The sequence below is a fragment of the Heterocephalus glaber genome, unplaced genomic scaffold (assembly GCF_053883595.1).
Source record: "Heterocephalus glaber isolate CG9 unplaced genomic scaffold, H.glaber_assembly_v1.0 deba00000122, whole genome shotgun sequence".
In the NCBI taxonomy this organism is placed as follows: Eukaryota; Metazoa; Chordata; class Mammalia; order Rodentia; family Bathyergidae; genus Heterocephalus; species Heterocephalus glaber.
The window spans coordinates 3,774,589-3,791,103 of record NW_028258138.1 but is presented as its reverse complement, the minus strand read 5'-3'; the positions used below and the strand labels follow the sequence as shown (position 1 = coordinate 3,791,103).

The following is a 16,515-nucleotide window of genomic DNA, read 5'->3' as shown; positions in this document are numbered from 1 at the left end:
AAAAAGAAAAAAAAGTGTTTTCAAAATCTGTTCAGTCAGAAGTTTGGTATTGACGCTAGAACAGAACGAGGAATTTAATTTTTCAGTAGAACTCTGGCTAATTAGGCTCTACGGCCTTCCGTCACGCCATGGTTCACAGCGCTGTCCAGGGTGAGCTTATCCGGGGCAGGCGCTCAGGCAAGGGCATCTCAGCTGTGGAGGAAGTCGAGGAGTAGGACAGCCACGCTGGCTGGGGCACTGCGTAGACCTGAGGCACACACCAGGTCCTGAGCCAGGGCAGAGGATGGGGCGGGGCAGGAGGATGAGCAGGAGACAGCAGGAAATCCGGCCGCCTGGGGAGTAGGCACAGGCTCTCCTCAGTCACCTCCAGGCCACGCGTACTGTACTTACGTTCGATGAGGAAGAGGAAGCACACAATCCCCATGGTGGCCACAATGGCCCCAGGTACGACGAAGGACAGGCCCCAGCACGAGGACACCCAGTAGCCGGCAATCAAGGAGCCCAGAATGTTGCCCACGGAGGTGTGGGAGTTCCAGACCCCCATGATCAGACCGCGCCTGAGACACAAGCAAACAGGGCATGCATGGTGAGGGTGCATTCGCAGCTGTGGGAGCAGCGCGCTTGACGCTCACTCGCCAGGCAGCCCAGCTTTGGCTGGGCCTCGGGCACAGTCACATCCCCCCTCTCTTGGAGCTTCGCTATTCTACAATTCCAAAGGGAAGTTCTTGGAGTGCTTCTAGAAGCTAAACACATCTTTTGCCGAACTACCGTGTGAATGGGAGCTTGCGTGGGTGCGCCCATCCCATGACTGCAGTGGTTTCTAAATGGGGCTCCAGGGCTGCTGCCCGTTTGGCTTCTCCACCTTGTGTGGCATCTTCCTCGGCGACTTCACCCATCCCAACCCTGCGGCTGGCTCGCAGATTCCCAGGCTGAAGTGGAGACTCGGCCTCAGGGGGCCCGGGAGCTCAGGACTCTGCATTTCCCAAGAGCCCAGAGCCCAGGTGAGGGGTGTGGTCCCACGAGGGGAGGCTGAGCTCTATCCACACAGGCACAGGCCTTTAGGACTTGCAGCCTGGAGCCTCCAGCCTCTTGCTGTACAGAGGAGGCGAGGAAAGAAGGAAAGCTGCTGATAAAGTGGGCTGGTTCTCATCGGGATCTTTTAAACAGTAAATGCTACTGGGAAGCAGGCAGTGGCTTCTCACCTTCCTTTCCCAAACCAGTTGCCGAGGCAGGTGACGACGCTGGGCCAGCCGGTGGTCTGCACCAGTCCATTGATGACCTGTGGGCGAGTGGACGAAAGAGGAGGCTCAGCCTGGGCCCAACAGGCACCCTGGGTGTGGTGTGGCCCGCCTGTGATCCCAGCACTCTGGGAGGCTGAGGCAGGAGGATAGCAAGTTCAAGCCCAGCCTGGGCAACTTAGCAACTTAGCAAGACACTGTCTCAAAATAAAACATAAAAAGGGGCTAGGGATGTAGCTTGGTGCAGAGGTACAAGCCACAGTACTGGAAAACAAAAAAAAGGGCAGGAATGGGGAGCCAGGACAACTCCTCGGTGGGCTGCCAGCAGCAGCTGTTTCCAGGACAGACCCACTGGCACCACCACGCCCAGCTTCCAGCCTTTCTGATTCTAAAAGTTTTATGGAGAGCAAACTTTTGTTCTTTTTATAGAACGGTTTATAAATTGCACTGTGAAACATGGCTTAGAAATGGCTCACGTTCCCTGACCACACCACGAGCGCTGTTACTACCCCTCTGACACCAACAGAGCCCTGCAAGAGCACTGGGCCAAGCTCTCTGAAGGGACTTGGCACATCCTAGAGGGGGCCCTCTGGAGCCCGGAACCAGCGCCACCAGGCGGTGATGGTCCCCGCCCACACTGCCCAGCAGTGGTGTGCAAGTGGGAATCACCCCTGCAAACAGCCAAGCTTTCTCAAGGGTCAGGGCGAAATCTGAGAAGCAAAATGAAATCACTCTGCTCTGATGATCTCATGACACTGTCATGGGCTGTCTGGACCGCAGAGCCAGCTGGGCACTGTTATCTTCATGCTGGTCAGTATCCATCCCATCCACAGACTGCTGGAGGCCAGAGGTCAAGAGAGGAGGGCCGGGCCAGGGCTTTCGGCTGTCTTCAGGCCTCCTCTTCTTGTACCTCCAGGATCTCTCCCTTCCTCCCGACTGCTGCCACCCAATGACAAACAGGATTTCTTAGAGGCTGTCCTCAAACCGGACACCCTCCTGGCTGGTAGCGTTTTGCAGCAGAAGGCAGGCACTGTCAGTGCCAGCCGGCCCGGCCCTCGTCTGCCCGCCTCCCACACCTGCTGAGGCAGCAGCGGGGCTCTGTGACAGAAGCCCACGTGTGGCGAGCCAGGACCTGACCTGACCCTTGAGCAGCCATGGGTCCCCTACCTGAGTGACCACGTAGAATCCCAAACTGTGGATATCGTAGAAATAGCCCAGCCCGAAGAGGGCGGTGAAGGCTCCACTGGCAAGCATCCCGAAAGTCAGGTAGTACCTGATGGGCAGGCGTTCCCCTAATATGCCGCTGGGGACAGGAGGAAAGACAAACATGAGAGAGAAACACACCCTGAAGGTAAAAGGCCAGCCGCCGCCGCGCCTCGGATGCCTGCACTGTCCCCTGAGCTCCCAGAACTCGGGGTGCCAGTTCCCGGGAGGACCAGGCACAGCTGTGCCCTGCAGGGGCCCTTACCCGGAATGGCACAGCAATACCCGAAGGCTTCCTGTTTCCAGACAAAGTCATTAACTGCCATGTAATAAAACACTCGCACTGTGACCTGAATGTGACTGCTGCCGGTTGAAGAAAACAAAGCTGGTCCTGTTCATTTTAAACTCTACCCAGCCAATGTACATAGTTTATATTTCAACAGACACACTGCAGACGCAAGTCACAAAAGGGGTCACCGGGCCCTGAGCCGAACCTAAGGCACCTGCATGGATGTGCCAGGCTGGTGGCCAGCGGGAAATGACCCCTGCTCTGCCTACACCTCACCCGGCCACTTCGGTCCGCGTGCCCTCAGGTGAGGTCAGAAGACCTGGGGTGCAGTCTTGGCTGCCCCATTACACACTGAGAGCCTGGTTCTCACCTTCCAGAGCTGGCTGGGCTGCAGACAGGCTTCAGCCCGTCTCGGGGAGGGTGCTATCCGGCAGCCAGGATGGTGGCAGCCACTGTGACTAGGACCCGGTTTCATTACAGGCCAGATTCTGAAGGGGCCATGGCCACCATCACCCGCACGAATGACCACACAAGACACTCAGTTCTGCCCTGTGGGGAAGGTCACCAACGGCCACAGTGTGATGTGAGTGAAGAAAACGCGGCAGGAAAACACAGATGACATTGAACTCATGCGTGCCATTTCTCGGAGTCTGGGGTAGGAGCACAGGGCAGGCACTGTACCCTGCTGCTGGCAGCACGCTGGGTTGAGTTGGCCCCAGTGTTGCTGACTTTTTTTTTGTCAGTTTTGTTTTGTTTTTTGAGACAGGGTCTCCCTATGCAGTTCAGGCTGGCCTTGAGCTCTCTATGTGGCCCAGGTTGGCCTTGAACTTGAGCCGTTCTTCCTGCCTCAGCCTCCCGAGTGCCAGGGGTGTGCGCCACCACGTCTGGCTAATGTTGCTATCTTTTATCACAAGAACCAACGCATGGGGCAGCTTTTCCTTCTCAGTTTGCCAAGTCAGAATGTCTACCACAGACCAAGCACAGAAGGAAGCGACTGAAAATTAAAAAGCACATTCAGGCCAAATGTTCAGCAGAGCAGAACCCAGCCACCCAGACTCCAGGGCCTCTAGAGCTGAGTTCTCTGCTCCAGCTGCTGGCTTCTGAGGTTAGGAACAAGGCTCAGAGGGGTTGGCTCACCTGCCCAAGCCATAGCCCACAGGGCAGGTCAGGTGGGTGCCTGAGAGCTGGTGTCCTGGGCCGGGCTTAGGAAGGGGCTCTCATCTTGCCACCCAGGCCTGGGACCCTGTCTGACCTCTACCTGAAGGTTTCAAAGCACAGATCTGGCTGGGTGCGGTAACCTCAGCACTCAGTAGGCTGAGGCACGAGGATTCCCATGGGTTGCAGGCCAGCCTGGGCTACACAGAGAGACCCTGTCTCAAAAAAAAAAGTAAGACACAAGAAACAAAGTACAAGTCTAACGGAATGGACACCATGCCACATTACCTCAGACTAATGCAGGGACCCAATCAGAGCCACACCTGCCGGGCCCAGCCAGCATGACGCAGGCTGTGCCCACGGCCCAGGACTTCACGAGACACGAGGAATCAGCACTGTGTGGAGCCCTCCCCTCCCGCAGCAGCCACCCAAGTGAGCTCTGCAGCCGCCACACCAGGGGTCACCCAGAGGCCTCAGCTGGGCAGGTGTGGTCTGTGCACTGCAGGCTTCACACCTGGGACTTCACCGATGACCTCCTGCACAATTGCCTTTGCTAATGCACACTGACAACAACGAAGCCACTGCATTTACCCTGGCCCGGGTTTCTAAATGCGCTACCGACATCTTGGCCTGGACACTTCTTTGGAGAGAGACGCCCCTGGGTGGCACAGCACAGTTAGCAGCAACCCTAGTCGCTGCCCACCAGATGCCAGCGGCACCCCCTGCCCCAGCTGTCCCCTGCATTCCTAAGGTCCCCTAGAGGACAAACTCCCCCAGCTGAGGTTCAGATTTAAACTGAGAAAAGCACATTCCCACTTCGGGCCTTTGTACACTGATTATCTATGCAGAAAGACTGAGGTCTCTGGCATAGAAAAATGCCACCTCAGGGTGCAGGGCTTGCAGGCCGACTCAAACCCGGCCCAGAAAAGGCCACAACGTGCTGCCGCAAGATGGGCTTATGCCAGGGCACCCTGAAAAACAAAGGGGCCACGAGCTCCAGCAGCCACTGAGCTGGGAGGGCCAGGTTGTCGTCCTACATCCCGGGAGGGCCTGGAGCATTTACAGGGTCCCATGGCACCTCAGCACTCTGAAGATCTCTGTCACTGACAGAAGCCTCTGGACTAAACCCCCTGCCCCTGGGAGCTTCCTTACACCCACGCTGCACTGACAGCCCCAGTGCCTCACCAGCCAACGTGTCCTCTGACCCCACGTGCCAGCGCAGCCAGCCAGCGCTGTGAACGGGCCAGCCAGGCTCCTGTGGGGATGAACTCACTTCGTCCTTGCCATGACAGTCACACAGCCCCCACTTCACAAAGGGGAACGAGGGAAACGTGGGCCCAGAGAGGTCACTTGCCCATGGTCACTTGCCAAGCCTGGCAAGCAGCAGAGCGGGGTGTAAACCGAGCTGTCTGCCTGGAGTGGCACAGGGCCACCAGCACTGGACTTGGAGCTGTCGGGGCCACACAGGCAGCTGGGGATGAATCCGACACACTGGTCCACTGTCCCTGCCGTCAGATGGCAGGAGGTAGGTGTTTGGGTCTGTGTCCCATCAGCACGCTGGGGACCCTGAACCCCCTCCGAGCCCTGCCTGTGGACATGGTGCAGCTCGCCACCCTGCACCTCGGCCCAGCTGAGGAGAGAAACACAGTTTCCGCCCGGCCCAGCCACCTACCTCAGGTACATCCCCACGGCATAGGCACACAGGAAGGCGTAGTCCAGCGCCCCGAGCAGCTGCTGATAGTTGTCCTTATCTACATGGGTTTGAAAATGGACAGGAAAAGCTCAGTATTGTTTCGTTCTGCAGCAGGGCTACGCAATACATGTTTTGCAAAAGGGAAGAGAGTCGACAGTTGATTTCAAGCAATTCCCAGTGTTCAGGGCGGGCGGGTGGGCGGGTGTGTCTGAGCATTTCCCTGGCTTGGTCCAGAGCTCTGCCTTGCAGCCCCTACTTCACTCCCAAGTCTGAGAAATGCGCAATGCAGGCGGTCTTCCGCAGGCCCCCCAAGTACCAGAGCAGCCGACTCAGGGCCAGGCAGGGACCCCGGGCACAGCACTGCAGACTTGGGGCAGGACAGAGCTGACTTCACGTGTGGGACGGAGTCAGAAGGCCCAGAGCCTTCTGTGCCTCGAGGGCGCCTGGACCAAGGGGCCATGGCCAACTCACCGAACGGGGCCCAGCCGCAGGCGCTCCCGTTGTCCCGGAGCTGGTGAGGGGCAGCGAGCCCGGCGCTGTCACTCTGGTGGCTGGGTCTGGGCCCGGCCCCATCCCCTGAGGTGCAGTGCTTGTGGAGCTCACCCTGGGGCGCACGGGGACAGGGCAGAAGAGTGTCAGAGGCCAGCCTGGGGCAGGCAGCGGCCCCTCGAAGGTGACATCGGGCCCCGCATGCCAGTCCTGGGGACACACAGCTGACAAGAGCCTCCCGTGGCCAGCGAAGGACGCTTGGTACAAGCGTGCTGTCACAGCTCCCAGCCGAGAGCCTGTCCCTGGGTCACCTGCCTACGCCGGACCAGGTCCACTCTGTCAAGGGAGTGCTGTGTGACAGTGGAAAGCAGTGGTAGGCCCAGGGCACATGGCGGGGAGGAGGGCCCAGGAAACTTAACATGTAGTAAAGGAAGCCGGACATGAAGGACAGAAACGGCACAGCTCCATCCGTACACAGTTCCGAGGCAGACGAGCGAATCCACGGTGCCAGGGGTGAGACCCCTGGTTTCCTGGGGAGGGGGGCCCTTCTGGGAGCTGGAAGGGACCCACACCTTCGCCTTGGTGATGGGTGCCCAGATGCCCAGGCCAGGGTTTGTCAGGCCAGGTGCTTAAGACTTGTGTGCTTTTTACTATGAATAAGTCTAATCCCAACACTCTGGGAGGCTGAGGCAGGAAGACCGCAAGTTTGAGGCCAGCCAGGGCAATTCTGTGAGACCCTGTCTCAAAATACATTTAAATCTAGGGCTGGGGATTTAGCTCAGTGGTTTCGCCACCCGCTGCACAAGTGCAAGGACCCGAGTTCAATCCCTAGTACCAAAAAAAAAAAAAATTTAAATCTTAATCCATCCACTGATTTTTACAAGATAGGGAATTAAGCTTTCTGTCTTATAGATGAACATCCAATTTTTGCTGTAGCTCAGAGGTGGAGCATGTGCTTAGCATATGCACGGCTCTGGGTTCAATCCCCAGCACCAAAAATAAATACATACATAAACCATACTTCCTGTGATCTGTCAAACACTTTGTATTTTCTGTTCCATTTTACTGACCATTTCGTCTATTCCCATGGATTATTATACTTTGATTATGGTATTTAAGAATGTATTAATCTTTTTCATTTCATAAAATATCCTTTTCCATATTTGTCTTGGTGATTAATTCCTGTACACTCTTTCACATAAACTTCCATATTTTATTCAATTAAAAAGAATCAGTGGCGGGCAGACATGGTGGTGCAGGCCTGTAATCCCAGCACTTGGGAGGCTGAGGCAGAAGGGTTGCAGCAAGTTCAAGGCCAGCCTGGGCTGCATAGTGAGTTCAAGGTCAGCCTAAACTACAGAGCAAGACCCTGTCTCAAAAACAAACAACAGCCTCACAAGTGCAAGGTACTGAGTTCAATCCCCGGTACCAAAAAACCCCCCAAAACCAAAACCAAACAAACAAAAAAGAATCCCTGGTGAGGTTTTGCACGGGCAGCGAAGATGGGAAAGGGTCACACACCCAACACCATCCTCCTGCTGATCCTGTTTATGTTGTCACTGCTTTAAATAAGAGAAAAATAAAATTAACCAGCAGTGATTAAATCTGATAGGCTGGGTTATTCTATAAATGAATTACAGAACATGAATCATTTTAGGATTCTCAACCCCTGGTGATTGATTTTAAGTAGGTATTTTGTATTTTACAGTAGTCCAGAAAATCTAACCTGTAGATAAACATCCAAACTGCTCATTGGACCAAATGAATCATTAGATTCCAGTTCCATTTCTATCATTTGTAGCATGAGCAAAAGTTTGGGAAAGCATTATAAGGCATTATAAAGTCTAAGTTATCATATGCAGTGTGCTATTTTTAGCTGTCTTATAAAGCAAGGAAGACCACAGGATTCAGCATACAGCTAATCCACACCCAGTGCCAGGTCAGAAACTCTGGGTGTCAGAGAAAACCTGGCGGTCAGGGGACTGGACCTCCTGGAGACCTGGGGCAGAGTGGGCAAGGGCAAGAACCGTGGAGAATCCACCCGGGCGAGCCCGGCCTGTAGGGTGCCTCTTGAGCCTGCCAGTCCCAAGCCCACTCCTGGGGCTGCCTTGGGAGTATATTAGATACAGACCCTGGGCAGCAGTACTGTCACTACGAAGGGAGTCATCAGATGGAATCAAGGCCCAGAGACCTCCAGGGCCAGCCCCGTCCTCCACGCCACATCTGACCCGGGGGCCCCAGGCATCAGGCAGGCGGCTGTGCAGTGATGACTGGGTCTCACAGGGATCCAGGCAAGCCCTGCCCCGCAACCCAATACCCCACCTTTCCAGGCCCACAAGGCACCCACTATGGCCTCTGTGAAGGCCACTTCTGTTTTTATACTCTGTCATCCGGGGAGCAACCAGTGCCTTTCATTTCCAGGGCTGGTTACGGTGCCGATGGCAGAGTCCCCGGGCCGGGCTGCCACCTCTTTTCCTACCCAATCTCTCTTGAAAACCACACTCTTAAAGGCCTGCAGACATTCCCACAGCAGTGCGAGTCAAGGAGGAACTGCAGAATCTTTGAGCAGTGCAGGTTCTGTACCCACTGCAGCTGCTGGGAGCAGGATGTAGACTGAGGGGCCGGGAGCCCGCAGGGCAGCTGTCCATGGTCAGCCACAGCCTGGTGTGGAGTAAGCTCCGCCACCAAGGGCACCATTCTAACTGCTCCCCGCCAACCGCTGGAAAGTAAGCCGGGGGCAATCAAGCAGTAAATGGGCCGAGCAGGGCCAGGACGATTTCCTTGTTCCTTCTATGGTAGAGTCAAAGGCTGTCCAAGCCCACAGGCTAAGAGGACTTTCCTGGCTGTGACGGGCTGCTAGAGGACTGTCCCTGGCAGCCTTCCTCTGTCCACGTCTGGCCAAACACCTGTCCGGCAGCTTCCTGGCCCTCATCTTGAAGCTCTGCAGGTCACAGAGCGCCACCCCCACAGCAGGCTCAGGTCAGAGTCGGAGCGGTGTGGGGACCCACGTAAGACTGGGGATCCTTGGAGGGAAAATTCACGCCAGACATCATGAGTACTTTAGCAAGCTTGAGAATTCTGGAACTGTTAACCTCTGAAATCATAACACCTTTTATAATTCTAACACTCCTCATGTCTGAAGAGAAACCGAAGCAGCAAAGCAGCTCATTCCTAACAACGTTTTTTCTGCATTTACCTTTCCACCCGCCTTCCCTACAGCGTCTCAGGGAAACTCTCTCCTCAGGGTTACGGGCAGGATGAACAGTGAGTGTGTTTGATTTCTCACCTTAACTATGCTGATGGGCTTCCGAGATAAGTGAAAGCTGGCATACAGCAAATAGGTCAGCGCGAAGATGAAGGCTCTGTACCTGAAACACAAACGAGCACCGGCTGGTGTCAGGGCGGCCACGCTTCAACGGCCTCACACCAGCTCACAAACTCCTTCTAATGGAATCGTGCAATGTCAGGACAGGAACAAATTCGACCCTTCCGGGCCTCCAAGTTGAAACTCAAAGAGGAGAAACCAACTTTTTCCTATACCCACGCTCAGCACACAAGCCTTCTACCGCAGATGCGCGCGCTCCCCCCACACTGGGCGATTCTCCAGGGATGGCGGTGGGGTGTCCTATAATTCAGCTCAACCCTGAAGGCAGCGGCGGATCCCACAGGCTGAGGGCTCAGCCCCAGGATGGCCCCCACTTCAGGGCCCAAAAGCAGGACCCAGGCTGTGGTTGTGACTTATGCTTCTGATCGACTGGCTACAACTGGGGCTCCCCCAGTCTTCCCTGAGCTCAGCTGATCTGCGGGAGCGGCTCACAGGGCCCAGGGAAACTTAATGAAGTGGACCCACTAGTTACAATGCACATGGAACAGGCGCTGGCCACTGCACCCGCCGCACCCCAGGTGCCTCCAAGTGCCTGCCCAGCCCCCCACCCCCAGAAGCCTCCCAGCCTGTTTGGCTGGGTTTGGGGCTGGGACAGGAAGGTCCAACCTTCTAATTGCGGGTGTTCCCCGGAACCCACCCCATCCTAAGGGATCCAGGAGCCCCAGCTCCGTCATCTCATGAGCATGCAAAGGATGCAAGGCTGGGGGACTCCAGGGGTTTCGGAAGGTGTGTGCCAGGAACCGGGCAGAGACCAGATACGATAGCTGTTTATTAAAAACTACAACCAAAGAGAAGTTTGGGACTCCGAAGCTGCAGACAGCTGTTCACATGGCAGACAAGGGAGGATGACCAGTTGACAGGACATTAGCCCAGCGTTTTGGGCCCTGTTTACACCTGGCTGTCTCTGCATACCTGGGCGGAAGCACGGACGAAGGTGGGCAGGTGGCCATGCCACTGACCCCGTGAGGAGAAGCACCCTGCCTCCAGCCAGGTCAGAGCAGAGATCTGCACGCTGGGGCGACTTCCCAGGCCCACAGGGATGCCGGTCACTTCCATTTCAGCTGTGGCACTTGATCGAGGGACGCTGTCTATGACTAACACACAGACGGTCCGAGAGTCCTGGGGCGCCACCTCCCTGGCCACCAGCACACTTGGCGGTCAAACACCCATCTCCAGATTTAAAGTAATAAAGATCGTCCTTCCTGGAGGGAAAACTGGAGCTCGGGGACTGGGGAACACCAAAGGCCCAGGCCCTGTGTTCGGAGTTCACCAGGCGCTCGCTAAACTCGCAGCAGGCCCTGCTCCCCATCTCTCAGGCTCTCCCTCTCCAAGCCGTGCACCGACCGCCTGGCAGACCTGAGGGGGCCTGCCCCACCGCCCGGGGGTGCCGTCCATGGGGGCATCGGACCCCACTCTTGGCGGCTGTGCTCAGGGGCCTTGGGCTGAGTGTGCAACATCCCCTGCACCCAGGGTCATCAGGGTTCTGGGGAGAAGGCCTGTTCCCGTGGGGCCCGGCATCCCTCTGGGCCCTGGTCCTCTGGCAGAGGGAGACCCCTCAGGGGATGCCCACCACCTGGAGCACACACAGGGTGGGCACTGCCTGCAAACTCCTGCATTTCCCTCTCCATGCAGACAGGCCCTGGGCGAAGGGGCCCTTGGGAAGGGAGGAGCCAGCCAGCCGCAGGGTGCTCTAGAGCTGCCCAGAGGCAGGGTGAGCACCCGGACCCCTGCCGTTCCAGGTGCTGGGGTGGAACCTGTCTTCACCTAGCTGCTATCCCTAGGCTCCACTTTCTCCATTTCCAAATCCGTCCTTCCTCCCAGTTCACCTCCTCTTTCTCACGAGGTTTGTGGGGGCGGGAGGGGCCAGGGGCCGGAGGTGTGGTCCCTGCCTGAGCTGGCAGCTGCTCCCCTGCCCACCAGCCATCCCAACCAGGGGGTGCCTGAGCAAGCGGCTTCCTCCTTCCGGATTTCCTCCCCTGGGATTATCCCAGGGAAGCAAGTGAAACCACCCTCCCGAGGGCCTTTGCCACTCTGCAATCCTATCTTCCTTGCCTTTATTGTTTCTGAAGCAAGAGTTTCAGATGCTACTTGCTTCTTTTTATCGATCCTGCATGGGGCTGAATAGGGTCCTCCGGAGTTTCCTGTGTGCCTGCAATCCAGAGTTCAACCTGACTCGGGAAGCGGGTCTGTGAAGAGTCACTGGCTAAAGTGAGGCCACTGGACTCGGCTGGGCCCTGAATCCAACAATGGTGTCCTCAGGGGAGCAGGAGAGGGCACAGCCATGGAGAGGCAGCCGGGTGGGACGGCGGCGGGGCCAGCGGGACAGCTGCACCGGGAATGGTGGCCACAGGGGCTGGGGGATGCAGGACCCTCCAGGAGCCTCCGCAGGGGTGTGGCCCTGAGGACACTGAGCCTGGACTTCTGGGCTCCAGCTTGTAGGGAGTACTGTCTGTTGTTAAGATGCAGGGTCTGCAGGAAATGGGGGGGGGGGCTGCCATTTTGTTTCACGTTACACTCAGACTCCCGAGTAGGAAGCAGGTCCAAGGAAGAGCAAGTGGTCTCACCTTTGACCCAGCGGGGCTCCGCACCTGGCAGTGTTGCCCGCTGAGGCATTTCACCCCAAGCTCCCCCAAAGCATTGTGCCCAACAGTGAGAAGCCAGCCTGGCACCCCCCCCCCCCGCCCTGCCAAGGTGTCCCTGACCACTCAGGCCCCAGGCAAGCAGCAGCGGCCTGCTCGGCAGAGCCAGTGGTCTCATCCCAGGCACCCGGTCTGGCTGGAAACACCAGGGCTGGCCTGGAGTTAGCATCTGTGAAACCAGACAGAGATGCAGTGAGACTTCTTGCCAGACACCGGCCGGGTGTCATCTGCCCAGTGGGACTGAGCTTTCTGCCTGAGGAACCGAGGAGGGGATGCGTGGGGCCTGTCTGAGGTCACGAGGAATGCTGTCCCTCCCTGTCTCCGAGGAGCACACCTGCTACGTTCGCTATGTGGGCTGGCACCGCCCTCGGGGCTGGCTGATTCCCCCACAGCGCCCCTTCGGGAGGGACCCCCCCCCCCAAGCCTTTCCACACAGGTACTGATCAGGGAGGACAAACTGGATCCTTTTCCTGTTTCATGGCCCAGCATCGATGCCTGATATCAACTCTCACACTGTTCCAGACTTGGCCAGCAAGAGTCCCTTTGTTTTGAAGCACTTGCTTGTGTTCTGGCATCACAAGATGTTCCAGGTTCACTTGTGTTTCCCCGCCAGCGATGCCAAAGGCTGCATCTCCAAGGACCCAGGCCCTTGCCAGCCCATACCTGGGAGGCCGGATGTGCTCCACGGGCTGGGGCGGCTGCTCCAGGACCTCTCAGCAGGCTGTACTCCTACCCCGTATGCATCTGCTTCTCTACCTACTTCCACAGGCTCGCCCTGAGGCCTGCAGTGCTGGTCCACACCACCAGACCCACACCGGCACCTCCCAACTCCCGCATTTGCTGCTACTCTCCATCAGTGAGAAAGCTGCCTCTCTGCTGGGATTCCTGACAAAAATGCAGTCTGAATCCAATCCAAAGGAAACACCAGACATATCCCAACTGAGGGACACCCTATGAAATTAATGGCTAGAACCGTTAAAAAATGTCAAGGTCACAAGAGCTAGGTGAGAGAGGCTGAAGCGGAAGGATGCCCCAAATTTGAGTTCGAAGCCAGCCTGGGCTACATAGTGAGTTCAAGGCCAGCCTGAACTACACAGCCAGACCCTGTCTCAAGACAACAAAACAAGAGACAGAAAAGGCCAAGGAGTGGTTCCAGGTTAAAGAAGATGAAACCCACAGGACAGACCTGGATGGGATCCCGACATGGGGAAAGTCACTATCGAAGTTGTTATTGGATATTTGACAGATATGGCCTTTGGATTAGATAACAGCCCATTATAGCTGTTCAATTTCCTGATTATGATATTTATGCCATGGTTATACTTTCTTCGTTTGTTTGTTTTTGGTGCTGAGGATGGAAGCTAAGGCCTCACACAGGCTAGGCAAGTGCTGCAGAGAATGTCTCATTCACAGGAAATACAGAGAAACACTCAGAAACAAAAGGGTGTGTCTGTCTTCCTCACTCCCAACAGGCTTAGAAAACAACATGTGTGTGTACATACTTACCAGGTGTGATCAAACAACTTGGTGATTGTTTACATTTTTAAAAAATTATTACAGTAAAAGACACACTGCCATCAATCTCCCTCAGAACCCTCCCCCTCACTCTGAACATACTCCTCCCACCGTCCTGGCCACTTCCTGCAGCGGCTCTGGAGCCCTCTTTCCTGGGAGTCTTTAGCTGCGCTGTTCTGGCTGCCTAGATGTCCTGAATGGATTCAAAACATTTCCCTGTCATGGTCATTTTGACTTTGGGGAAGAGCCGGAAGTCACACGGTGCCAGATCCTGTGAATAAAGTAGATGAGGACACAGCATCATGTTTCTATTAGCTGCCTTTCTGCTGGATGGTGCTCAGCAGGAGTGGTCACTGTATTTTTTTTTCGGGTATTGGGAATTGAACTCAGGACCTTGGGCTTTCGAGGCAGGTGGTAGAACCACTGAGCTAAATCCCCGGCCCAGGTCACTGTATTTTTGATCACACCTCATGAAGACACTCAGGAAAGAGGACTCCAGAGCTGCTGCAGAAAGCGGCAAGGACCATGGGATGGAATTTGGAAGGGAGAAGGAGAACTGTGAGCAGGACACATGGCCAGCTGTAACAAACTTTTAAACTCTACTGTGTTTCTGGTCAGCCCTGGTACATCCTCACATACACATATGCCCACACGTGATGAGCCCGTCATCTGTGCATCTGTCTTTCATCAGTTTAATTCACAAGGCCCCAGCACTCAACATAAAAGGGTAGAAGTTTCTCCTTCCCCACAGAGAGCGGCAGACTCTGCCCTGCCCTCTGTCTCTGAGGGGGTGCAGTGGCTGGATCTACCTGTGAGGCGTTTCAGAGCAGACAAGGAGAGAACGTCATGGTGCACGCCTGTACTCCCAGCACTCAGGAGGCTGAGGCAGGAGGAGGATTGCCCAGACTTCAGGCCAGAAAGCAGTGTTCTGGTCTGCACTGAACCGTGAGAGTGTGGCCTCAGCCAGGCCACTCAGGGTGTGCGCAGGGTCACTGGCTGATTCCACCCAGCTGTTTCATAATCCTTCTAGCAGTCAGTGGTCATTTTTCTGTAGGGACCACGATTATTACAGAAACCATCGAGGACAGCAAAGAAGTCTGAATGCTGCCTGCCGATGCCCACACCCACGACCAGGGCGCCTTGGCCATAGCCTGGGTCACGGTGGGGGTCGGGGGTCACCTATGTTTTACAGTGAAACTGCAGAACCAAAGCCACCCTGGTGACCCTTACCACACAGCCCTCGCAGAGGACGGGTGCCCGGACTCACCACTGATCCCTGGAGAAGGAGACGATGAAGCGGATGCCGGCAGGGAGTGGAGCCATGGAGGTTGCTGCTGCCCCGGCCCTGCAGTCACTGAGCGAGCTGCCTCATAGGTGGGCTTCAGAGCACGGCACTGGCTCAGGCCAGGGACACCAAGGGAAGGGTCCTGCTGGGGCTCGGCCTCCTCTTCGGAGCAGGGCCGTGCTGGCTCTGTGGGGAGAAGGGCAGGAGTGAGAGGCTCGGGTCCCACTGGCCTTGCGATGTGCCAGGACTGGGAGCGGGCAGGCCACAGGCGCTGCTGGGCCCGGGAAGCGCTGTTCCTTGCTGTGCTCAGCGATCAAGGAGCGTGGTACTGCAAGATGTGCTAATGGGGGTCACCATCTCATCCAACAAGCAGCAACCAGCCACAGGACACCCAGCATTCACAGGGCCCAACTATCCCAGCAGGCCTGGCCCCTGGGCCTGGGCCACTTGGAGCCACAGGGACAGAGAGGCACATGGACCTGGACAAGTGGGAGCTCAAGTCTGTGCTGAACAGTGGCTTTGCAACTGTGACACACCTGGGGGGGGCCTCGGAGGCCCTGCTGTGAAGTCTAGGCTGAAGACTGAGCAGTACAGGAAGGAGCAGAGGGATGCCTAGGAGCTGAAAAAGGGCCGGGCCACCCGGGTGTCCAGTCCCAAAGCCCCCCTGGTGGCTCATATTTCTAAGTCAGGGTGTCTTCTGAAATAGAACATTACTCACACCCACTCTGGCCTCCTCCAGAGAGCTCTCAGGGGTGCTCAGTGGCAGGGAGCTTGCCTAGCAGGCAGGAAGCCCTGGGGGTTAGATCCTGGCAACAGACACAAAGCACACTCCTACCTGTGTGTCCTCCCTTCAACCTCAGGGCCAACCCAGGGTCTCTACACTAAGCTACATCCTCAGCCTCTTTTTAATTTACTTTGAGAGGGTGTGTGTGTGTGTGTGTGTGTGTGTGTGTGTGTGTGTGTGTGTGTGTGTGTGTGTGTGTGTGTGTGTGTGTGTGTGTGTCAAGGTCACTGTAAATCCTTAAATTGCCTAGGGCTGGGCTTGAGTTTGCAATCCCCCCGGCTCAGCCTCCCAGAGTGCTGGGATTACAGGTGTGTGCCGCCACACCCAGCTTCTTCCCACTACATTTGCAAGACAATGCAAGCTCTGTGTTGGGCTTTTCCCTCCAGAGGCCCCACCCTCAGCCCAGACCCAGGTGGAGGCCCGGAAGCTCCAGAGCTAAGCCTTTCCCAGCCCAGGGTCCAAAGGGGAGCTTAACAAGTGGGATTCATTCCACGGCTGACCTAGGGCTGGAGAAACGTAGGCCAGCTTCACAACTTCAGGTTCCCTCACCTTCCCCAGCTAAAAACGTGACACATGGCCCCGTGGCACCTACACTGTTATGAAAACAAAACGATAATCCCCAGGAAGCCGGAGGCTGGGGCTGGGTGTAGTCCATACTCGAGGCAGACTAGCAGGGCTTGCTTGGAGAAACAAGGTCTGGGGCCAAGGACCAAGTTCATTTGTACCACGCCTGCATGGTCCCTCACGTTGCTCCTCTGCCTAACACTCTCGACATTCAAATCTCTGGAAGCGTCTACTACCTGATCTACCACCATCAACTAAATCACCACCCGCAAGCCT

At 56.3% G+C, this 16,515-nt stretch overlaps 1 protein-coding gene across 4 annotated transcripts in view; it reads right to left on the bottom strand.

Moving 5' to 3' along the window:
• Positions 1–16,515, bottom strand: part of Slc37a1 (solute carrier family 37 member 1) — a 54,755-nt gene that overhangs the window by 20,680 nt on the left and 17,560 nt on the right. For 3 of the 4 annotated variants that reach the window (XM_087211454.1, XM_087211469.1, XM_021256333.2), the window contains exons 2-8: positions 14,874–15,077; positions 9,354–9,435; positions 6,050–6,182; positions 5,558–5,636; positions 2,406–2,541; positions 1,203–1,279; positions 391–557 (exon numbers count right to left, since the gene is read on the bottom strand). In XM_087211454.1, the coding sequence (XP_087067580.1) occupies positions 391–557; positions 1,203–1,279; positions 2,406–2,541; positions 5,558–5,636; positions 6,050–6,182; positions 9,354–9,435; positions 14,874–14,929 (730 nt within the window). In that variant the 5' untranslated portion in view covers positions 14,930–15,077. Of the gene's footprint in view, positions 1–390; positions 558–1,202; positions 1,280–2,405; positions 2,542–5,557; positions 5,637–6,049; positions 6,183–9,353; positions 9,436–14,873; positions 15,078–16,515 lie in introns of those variants that run through there. The other variant, XM_087211480.1, reaches the window with a different exon arrangement.